Raw genomic sequence first — 10,164 nt, 5'->3', positions numbered from 1 at the left:
TGTAAAAAAGCTTTATAAAATACAAATAGAGTTTCAACCACATGCGGTTACACTTTTCAATTCCTCTTTTCCAACATCGTTTCGTACATACTTATTAACAAATTATTATAAATAACAAGCGGCATGACGGTACATATTTATATTTAAAGTACTTATGTGTAAGTAATTCAACCATTTCATATTCCATGCTCATTCGCCTCTTCCGTACTTATTTTCAATATTTTTATTTACTCCGCCCCCTAGCGCTTTACACCAAACAAATTTGGTATCGATTTGATTTTCTTGCGCGAACAATTCAAATAGTCCTTATACATATCCGAGCGTAGATAACGTGAATATGAATCGCTCTTCATGAGATGGTAGACATGCGCAGCGGCCACATCGAAACACCAACGATTTGGCCCATTTGCGGCGTTGACTGCTTCGCGTGCCAATTCCACTGACTTGGAATCCACATTGACCGGACAGGGTGCATCGGGTGCGAGAAATTCTTGCCAAATTTTGTGTATTGCTTCTTTGATTTCAGATTGTGGTAGCGTTTTCATTTGTTGCACCGACTCCCAGAACCTTTTTGAATTGGAAATTGTATGAAGTTATTGAGTGACAGTTGTATGATAGGTATGTATGTGGCGCATTCAAGCCCAATTTGGACACCATTTCGCTTTTGCGTATCCCATTTTATTCATAATTTTTTTTATTATAGATGAAACCAATTGGTATAGGGTTGTGGAATGAGTGGCAGTTTTTTGAAAAAGTTTTCGAAAAATCGGCTAGTTCGCGTTTTTTGGAAATCAAAATTTTATATTGAAAATTTGAAAATTTTCTAGAAATTTTTTTTCGATTTTATATTGCAAAAGGGGTTTGAAAATGAAAAATTTCAAAACAAAAATGATCCCCATCGGCTCGTTTTTCGTACAGTTATGACATTTAAAAAAGGAACTTTTTTCAAAAATCGGTGTCTCAAAAACGGTTGTACACAAAAAATTGGTACTATAAAATAAAAGATTATGAAAAAAACCGAGAAGCCGAAGCCAAAACGTTGTCCGAATTGGGCTGGAATGCCCCATTTTATAAAGGATTTCTCACTTTAAGTTCTCGCCACTGTATTCTTTTTCGAGAAATTTAGTGAATTGTTCGCGACCCACTGGATCGTTCAGTAGCTCACGTAAACTGAATCCCCAACGTTTGACGCGCCGTAGCGGAACGTCTTTTCTGTAAATGAGAGAAATTAGAAAATTTAGTGGGTGTAAAATTTTAATTATTTATTAAGACATAAATTGAGGTCTGTATCTTTTTTCATTGATAATTGAGATCTATTACCTTTATTCATTTTAATGATTTCGGTATTTATCATTCTTCCGGCAATAATGAAATTATATTGTTTTATTGAAATACTTTAAATATCAAGTAGGCATTGATTTACAAAAAAAAAAAATTCTTTGCTAATTTCACAATGAGTTCCGCATACGTGTAAATTTTTTATTGAGACCACCAGTTTCCGGTGCAAAAATATACGAACGCTAAATCGCGGAGCCATCTCAACATAGCAGGATTTGATAATGAAGAACATTTAGAAGTTAATTCAGTGTTTTTTTTTTTTAATTAATACTAGGGTGTTCGATTATTCGATTTTTGCCTAAACCACGAATTGGATGAGAAGCTCGCCTAACACGTAGAAAACGTTTAAGCGCCAAACACTCATTTGTTGGAATCAAGTATGATATACTGTTCATCCACAAACTGCAAAACTTGAAAACTTCGAAAAATTTAAAACTTTTATTGAGGAATCAAGATTTTTATTAAATGAAACAAAAAAAGGTTTGTTCGATAAAAAAATCCACTTTATTGGATATTCGAAAATCAAGATTTCAAAAAAATATGTAGAAAAAAAAAAAAAAAAAAAAAAAACTGTGGAAACCGGTTTGGAAAAACCGAGTCAATCACCCTAAATAAAACAAGCGCCGGCTTTTGATCCTCAGTATTGACAGTTTTCTTTTTGTTTATTTAATATTAAATAATTTTCCTTAATTTCAAACCAAACAATTTTTTTTTTAGTTGTTTGTGTATGTGTCTAGAGTTCAAATTCTAAAAATTGGCTTAATTTGGATAATTGTGGGAGTTACGTTATGATTTTTAAGAGTTTGCAATTTTGTTGCATTAACTCTAATAAATTTTGTATAAAGTTTAAAAATCAGTTTTACATGGCTTTTGTTATAAAACATGCTATATTTTTATAAAAAATTAATGAATATTAAATAAAAAATAGAAAAACTCTCGATACTGGCGATCAAAAGGGGGAGGCACTGTATTTGAAATGGTAATTTCCACTTCTAACAAAATTTTAATTCATTACTTAATAATTTAGTGAAAAGTACTTACGAGTTACGTTCCGCATCCCACATTTCTGTGCTGTCTGTTTGCCAGGGATTGGGCAACTCTGGCAATGTAATAAAGTAATCAAATTCATTGTACTGCTCGTAGTAGGCAACCAGGCTGAAATGGTAAAAAATAAATTGTATACTCTTTTTTTTTTAAACGTCTTTATGGCATCTTTTTTGCCAATTACTGTTGTTATTTGTTGAAAATGCAAGGTAATTTTGTAGCGAAAAATTAATTTTGTTAAATCAGAAAGAATTCAAATAATGCATTTGGGAAAAACCTAAACTTTTGAAATTAAACAAAAAACTTTGAAACACGTGAACTTAAGATTGGGTAGTAGATTATGGATCTCGTCCCATTGTGTGCCAGTCTTTTAAGCTGCTTTCCGAAAAAAAGAAGGAAAAAACACAGAACTTACGCTTCTGCCGCCTTCGACACCTTGATTGTGCGTCGCTCGAGTTTTTGTTTGCGTAGCGCAATTACGCGCGTCAATTGTTCGATAGGATTCTTTGCCACAGCACCGCCAGAGGTACCCGAACCATGACCGCCACGTCGATAGGCTTTCTTTATGTCGATTTCTGTAGTGTTCACACAGCCGGGCATCGGCCGGTGCACATCCCAAAAAGCGCGCTCCTGCGAATCTAACACCTTGCGCTCCAGTTTATCACGTTTTTTCGCAACTTTGCTTTGTGACTCCGCCTTGAAGAAAAAATTGCATTAGAAATGGCACAAAAGATGCATATTTGCTTTCATCCAAACCTGCATGAAGATAAATTCCCATTTGCGTGAGAACATTTTTTGCAATTTAGCCAAATTTTCCGCTTCATAATCAGCCAATTCCAGTCGAGTTTTATTTTGCATTGTACGCTTGCACAGATACACGGCATAATCGGTGTTTTCCGGCTCCCAGCAATTTGATGGCCAGAAGTAGGGCGTTTGAAATCTACGTAAATTAAAAAATAAAAGAAGAGCTTGAAGTTAAGCTTATAAGTATTTGCACAGCTGCCTGCTCTAAGCTTCTGTGCTTTTGCGCCATTAAAACCATGCGCCTAAATGTATACTTCAAACTAATACATACTCACCTATAAAACGTGCCATCATTTTTCACAGTCAACTGATGATCATCGATGGGAAAAATGTAACCATGCGAGGCAACCAAATGAGCAAAATGCAAGGCTTCTGTCACTTCTTCTACACCAAGATTCTTTAGTATCCAAGCGACTAGATCCGCACCAGTAAACACTGATGGCACTTTGCTCATAAACGCTTTAACTGTACGCACGGCCACTCCAGTCGATTCTGCTTGCATCTTATCGATGATTGCTTCCATCTGTGGAATTGGGGGTAAGTTATAAATGAGTGTAGTAGTAACAAAAAGTAAGTTTTGAGATTCAAAACGGATATTTGGTTTCTTATGATTAGTTTAGGGTGGATTAAGCAATGGTGGCTTGTTCAGCCCAAGTTCTTTATAGAACAGCTAAGGCAGTGAAAATGTTGTTTAAAATTATCTATGCCGATGGTGCTCTTTCTTAGTCACTTCTATAAAAATACCTATATAGTACATATCGATGGCTGAGTGGAAGATCGACCTATCTCGGCTGCCAGTTCGAAAACGTTCTATCTCAAAAAACTTTTCAAGAACGCCCTATTTCAGGATTGTATTGAAAAACACCTTATCTCAAAATTCGGTTCAAAAACGCCCTATCGCACTTCAAAATGTATTGAAAATATGCTGATATAGGGCGTTTTTGAAATGAATTTTGAAATAGGACTTTCTTGAAAAGTTTTTTGAGATAGAATGTTTTCGAACTGGCTGCCGAGATAGGTCGATCTTCCACTCAGCCATCGATATGTATGTACACATTTCATTTAAGCTTTTTGGGAATTATTGCAACCTTGAAAATCTAACTTGGCCGGGCTAATAGGAAATAATTGTAAAGATATGGGTTATAATGTACTTCAATTAGGTTGAAAAGTAAAATATTATGAGGAAAAAATTGTGCCATTATTTTGAAAAAAAAAAAACTAAAATATTGAAAAGACCCATCTCAAAAGATTTCGACGCAATCAAGATTTGTCCAAACTACTAATAAAAAATGGTTTATCTAGCCTATTCCGACCTATTAAATTATTTCCGTTTTCGGTCTATGGACTATTGAACGTCTAAGAACATTTACAAATGATTTAAAAAAATAACCAAATACATAAATAAGCGCATGTATAAAAATATAAAAGTAAAAGAGTAAAAAAAAAAATTTCCGCGGGATGAGTAAAAATGTTTAAATTATGCCCGAAAAAATATAAAAAACTTCTAAGGTTTTAAGAGGTTAGACGAATTATGCACTACACGACTACATTTTCAGAATGCCATATCTAACTGCTGTAGTCACTCTACTCTCAAATAAACTTTGTGGCGTCCGCCTAGATGTTTTCACACAGTCAGAAAAAAGTCTGTTAAAATATTTCTCTCAACAAATGATTTGGTAACTTTATCTAAATAAGATAATTATAACGAAATTATGTGTTGAGAGAAATACATATATTTAGCTGAAGCTGCTGGGCGGTTTGCCATTGCCATTTTTTTTTTTTATCAAAAATTTGTATGTGGAAAATTTTTCAAGAAAAAAAAAATAAAACAATTTTTCTTTTCATAGAGCATTTTAATGTGTAGGTGTGATTTTTTCAATTTTTTTCTCGTCTCGTTCTCGAGATATTTGGAAAACTATTAATTCGATTTGTTTTTGTTTTTGTGTTGTAAAGTTTTTAGAAATGTGTTAATCAAGCTCAAATTTCATATTTATTTATTATTTATGTTTATCCATCGACCCTAAAAATTTGAAACAAATCGAACACATGAAGTGTGAACCCCGTCCATTTTGGTATGGAACGCCCCTTATGTATATTTCGTATTCAAACATTTCGAAAAAAAACTACGCGTCGTATGAGTAACATCAATGCCTACAAACTTGAATTGTTTCACATAACGTCGGTATTTTGGCGAAAACTCGTATCTCATAGAGCACTACTTTACAGGAACAACAAAACACTCTCTATTAATAACAAAACAACAAATTTTTCATCAGCCCTATCGCCAATTCCATGTGAATAAATTGTTCACATGATTTTACAAGCAAAACCAAAACAAATTGGGAAAAATTGTTTCTGTTTTACTTCATAATTTTTGGGACAAATTGTTCACATGAAATTTAGTATTTTTAACCGACTTCAAAAAAGGAGGAGGTTATCAATCCGTCGGAATATTTTTTTTTGTATGTATGTTACCGCATAACTTTGGACCACGTCAACCGATTCCGAAAATTCTTTTTGCATCCGAAAGGCAGAGGTGGTCCCATACTAATCTGGTTTAGATCAGATCATTGGATCCTGAAAAAATTAACGGTACTCCTAAATTTTTATATGAGAATTGAAGTCGGTTTTGTATTTTGCTTAAAAATTACTTGTTAGTTATTTAGTTCAGTATAAAATATGATGAATCTTAATATGTCATTATACATTTATTTAATATTTTGAATTAATTTAAAGGAATACGTTTTTTGTGGTGATTTCTGTTACGAATTTTTTCCAAAGTACCGTCAATATTTTGTGGAGCACATAGAAAATGAAATTTCTTAAAAGTTACATGAGTATTATATTTGCTGCATCTACATAAATATTTAGACTTTTTACTTGAATGCAAAGTTCGATTAATCAACTTGAAATTCAGCTCAATAGGTCGTAAGAGTAACTTGTTAATTTTTAAATAATAATTATTAAATTTTAATTATTATTAAATTTTCTTGTTGATAAAAAAAAAACCGAAAAAATACACTGGATAGAAATTAAAAAAATAAAAATCTAGCCATTTTCAACACACACATTCAGTTTTTAAAAACTAACAAGGCAATTCTGGCCAAGATAGCAAAAAGTCTGTCTTAAGGCAAATGGAAGACAGATGGCAAGATACTCGGAAAGACTTTTGTTATTCTAGCACAAAAGTCTTAGAAAAAAGATCTCTCGTTCACTACTGGCGGTTATTTTAAGAAAAAGCATTTGTATATCATTTAGCTCGCGTCACTCCAACAGTCGCAGTAGCCGAGTGGGAAAGGTACAGGCGTGCCAATCGAGAGATCCGAGTTCGGGTATTGGCGCAACGAATTTTTATATTTGTTTTAATTTACAATTTTTCTTTTTTAATTTAAGTTTCCCTATTTTTTATTAAAAAAACATATCTACTATGTACATATTTTTTAATTGAACTTAGTTTTTAACACTTTTTTAATCAAATTAATTTTTATAAAATTTTCTTTAATGGTTTGGTTGTTATTGTTTTTCAAATATTTTTTTTTTAATTTCATTTAATTTTTAGGAACTTATTTTATTTATTTTCTTTTCTACATTATTTTTTAACATTTTTTTTTTGTTAAATTTTCTTTACTTTTTTTTGATTTTACTGTATAAAAAAAAAATTTTAATTTCATGTAGCTACTTTTTACAATTATAAACGTTTTGTACATTTCTGGGTTCGGAAAATTGTACGAGACCGCACTGTCCACAAAATTTACGTTTCTCGGCTGGCTAGGATTTGTCCCGGACAGACAGCAATAAATTTTCTAGTTACTGTTTTTGTTTAGTTTTTTATCATACAAATATGAAGTACTATGTAGATATTTATTTTATAAAAAAAAGTCGGCGTGACTTTAATTAGAGCCGTAAACCGAAAAAATTATTGATTACTATTTGCACCGTACCAACCATGGAATGCTCCGTATATGTACATAACACCATGTAATCTACTATCAACTTTCTTTAAATCTTTTTTGGTCTTATCTCTTCTTGTTTGCCACTCGACTTAGCACACTTGATTACCTTTTTGTACACAAGAATATTGGGCGCATCTTCATTGCGACGTGTTAACGGCAGATTTGTTATTGCGGCTGTGGGGAAGGAAGGCTTCGCGCCATGCAGCTGATTGTGCGAGCTATCAGCACCACCAACACTACCACTCCCACTGCTAGTCCCGGCAGTCGACTTCTCATGCTGACTGCTTTGCTGATGGTTATGATGATTTTGACTGCCATTGCCATTGCCATTGCCAGTGGCACCACCTGCGGCAGCCGGCGCAGAGATGCTGGTCACACTGCTGGTGCTATTTGTACTGGACGTACAGGTGCTATTGCTTGTGATGTTGTCGCTAAAGTTCACTTTTGTTGTTGAGGTTGATGCTGCTGCTGCTGCTGCGGCTACTGGCGACGTTGACTTTGAAGCGGCGGCGGTGGTTGTGACGACGGTGGTTGCATTTGTAGGCGCCCTAACTGCATTTGTGGCCAGGGTCGGAGCTGAACCAGTGGCTGGCGCTGCTCGGGACGCTTGCGGTGACGATGTTTTGGTCGCTGTTGCAATGGTGGTGTCGTTCGTAATAGCAGATTCACTTATTGTTGCATTGTCGCCATTGTTAGCGGCAGCGGACGCAGCAGATGTTTCGATGACAGCCGCAGTGATCGCTGCAGATTCTGTGGCACTTGCTGCTGCCGATATTTTTGGTGTTGCAGTAGGTGTGGCAGGCTTTGCAACAGCAATCGGCGTGGTTGGCGTTTTGGGCGTTGCTCCTTGCGAGGTGCTGGTTGATGTTGTGGTACTACTTGCAACCGCTTCCACACCATCAGCTGGCGTCACAACTGTTGAGGACTCATCTTCACTTGCAAATTCAATGGAAATTGTGACACTTGACAATTCCAATGGCTTGATCGCTGCAACTGAGGTGGCTGTTGTTGTATCTGAACTTTTCGCTTCATCGCAAGTGTTGCCTGCACCGCTATTTGCATTGCCAGTGTCCGCAAGAACATCAACACTACGCCCATGATTGGCCATTTCCTCAGACTGAAGTGGATTGGTGGTACGAGCAGCATTTTCGGCAGCAAATTTGGCGGTCATAACGATTGAGGTTTGCGTTTTGTCCATCTCTGAAGTCATCGTTACCATTTTTTCATTGATTGGGCGTATGTGTGTGTGTGTGTGTATGCGTGGAAATTCTCCCCCCCCAAATGGAATGATGAAGGGGAACAGAAGCAGGGGTACAAGATATCAAAAATAATTTCAATTCCTTGCAGTCACTTTACAATAAAAAAAATCACTCCCGCCTTGGGACAGTATTGACAGTATTTGACAATTCAGCAGACCATTAAAAAAAAGTATACGCATCGATAACGATTACACGGCAAGTGACTTAAAAGGATATGCGCTGCAATGGGGCAACAGCAAATGCGAAGTCGTTAAAAAGGTCAGGCCGAACTTGCGATATCAAAGCCGTCGGCGTATATATTTAGTGCGAATACTATTTGTATATACATATGTACATATGTATGTAACAGTACACATAAATATTAAGTGCACACACTTAAAACATTTTCTTTTTGTATTTTTCTATTTTTCGTGTTTGCCTAAATACTTGTTGTTGTTCAATAGAGCGACGGCGTTAGGGCGTACAAAAAATGCTTTGCTCTCTTTGTCTTTGCTGCCTTTCGCGCTTCACTACTTCACTTTTTGGCTTTCGCTCTTACGCACTCGTTGAAATTCCTACGAATGGAAAAAATTGCGATACAAATTTTCACTCCACTTCACTAGAATTGGGTTTCTATAAAATATTTGCTAAATTCTTTTATTAACTTGTGCGATATTTTTATTCCTAATTTTATTTCAATTTATTTTTTTTTATTTCCATACATTTTTCTATTTATTTGCTGCAAATGCTTCTGTTTTTTCCGCCACACACAATTTAGGAAATGGCACTTTGCCACTCGAAGCTGCCTGACACTAGCGCTGGCGCTGGCACTGGCAATGGAACTGCCACTACTCGTCCACTCTCGTTTATTTACTCGCCTGTGCGTTGGCGCTCGTTTGCTGTCCTTGCGCTCGTGTAACTCATTCGTGGCAATTTCCGCAACATTTGTTATGGCCGATAAAGTTAGTTTTGTTTCCTTTCGTGTTTCTTGCAACTGCCAATTTCACGGAGCGTGTCCTTTTCAAGTGGTTATACATACATTTTTTATGCTCTTTATTTCTTCCCTGCTGCCGCTTTGCTTTTTCATTTCCGTTTGCTCGTCATTTTCGGACTCACAAAGAGCGCAATTTCCCTGTAACTTTGTACTCCTCTTACAGCGTGTGTTGCCACGGACTACAATCCTGTGGATGTCTTTGGCTCAAAAAATTTGACCAAGCTAATGATTAGGTGAGGTTAGGTTAGGTTGTGCTTGCTGGCTTGTAAAATATATCAAGAACCCATGATTCTTTCGTAACGGAACCCATTTTTAGTTTCCTGCTTCAGTTTTGATGGAATCGCCACCTCAAAGCAATTCAACGTTACATTTAGATCACACTCCTTCTTGGAACCTGTAGGGAAATTGGTATTTCTAAAATGATTGAAATTTTCTGCAACACTCCTGCCTTTGCAAGAGCGCCACCCTTTCGGTTCTCGTTATGCCTTTAAGCTCTGCCGCTGTAACTTCAGCTTAAAAGATACTGCAGTGCTTTGGCGACTTAAATGACTTTTTAGTTCTACTTCCGCGCAGTATAAATTTGCTTCTACAATTTTTGAACCATCGGTGAACACATAAATACTATTACCTCCGGCTTGCAGACTCTTACACTATTCATCCTCCGTAATCGTTATTGAAAAACTTTTTCTGAATTGCAGGCGCAGGATGACACAGAAAGGCGCGCGCAAAAAAAAGGCGAAAAAGAAAAATATGGAGAAGAAAGACCCTTAAACATAGCATTCGTGCTTTTCGC

At 35.9% G+C, this 10,164-nt stretch overlaps 1 protein-coding gene across 1 annotated transcript; it reads right to left on the bottom strand.

The window, feature by feature from the left end:
- Positions 1–120: 120 nt before the first annotated feature.
- Positions 121–8,401, bottom strand: LOC118755416 (regulator of G-protein signaling 7-like). The gene is made up of 7 exons (XM_036490253.1): positions 7,246–8,401; positions 3,462–3,709; positions 3,139–3,322; positions 2,798–3,078; positions 2,380–2,493; positions 1,087–1,212; positions 121–567 (listed from the first exon to the last, which is right to left on the bottom strand). Exons 1-7 carry the CDS (start codon positions 8,356–8,358, stop codon positions 240–242), a joined length of 2,394 nt encoding a protein of 797 aa, XP_036346146.1. The 5' UTR covers positions 8,359–8,401; the 3' UTR covers positions 121–239.
- Positions 8,402–10,164: the final 1,763 nt, after the last annotated feature.

This window comes from Rhagoletis pomonella, unplaced genomic scaffold (genome assembly GCF_013731165.1).
Source record: "Rhagoletis pomonella isolate Grant_MI unplaced genomic scaffold, Rhpom_1.0 Rhpom_scaffold_06206, whole genome shotgun sequence".
In the NCBI taxonomy this organism is placed as follows: Eukaryota; Metazoa; Arthropoda; class Insecta; order Diptera; family Tephritidae; genus Rhagoletis; species Rhagoletis pomonella.
This window is presented reverse-complemented; position numbering and strand designations above follow the sequence as displayed.

What these genes read in the sequence shown, in the direction of transcription:
- LOC118755416 (XM_036490253.1), bottom strand. Translation starts at nt 8,358, where the DNA reads ATGGTAACGATGACTTCAGAGATGGACAAAACGCAAACCTCAATCGTT. An exon ending in GGGAATTTATCTTCATGCAG is followed by an intron (nt 3,079 to 3,138) that starts GTTTGGATGAAA and finishes TTTTTCTTCAAG; the next exon opens with GCGGAGTCACAAAGCAAAGT. An exon ending in TGGGATGCGGAACGTAACTC is followed by an intron (nt 1,213 to 2,379) that starts GTAAGTACTTTT and finishes TCTCATTTACAG; the next exon opens with AAAAGACGTTCCGCTACGGC.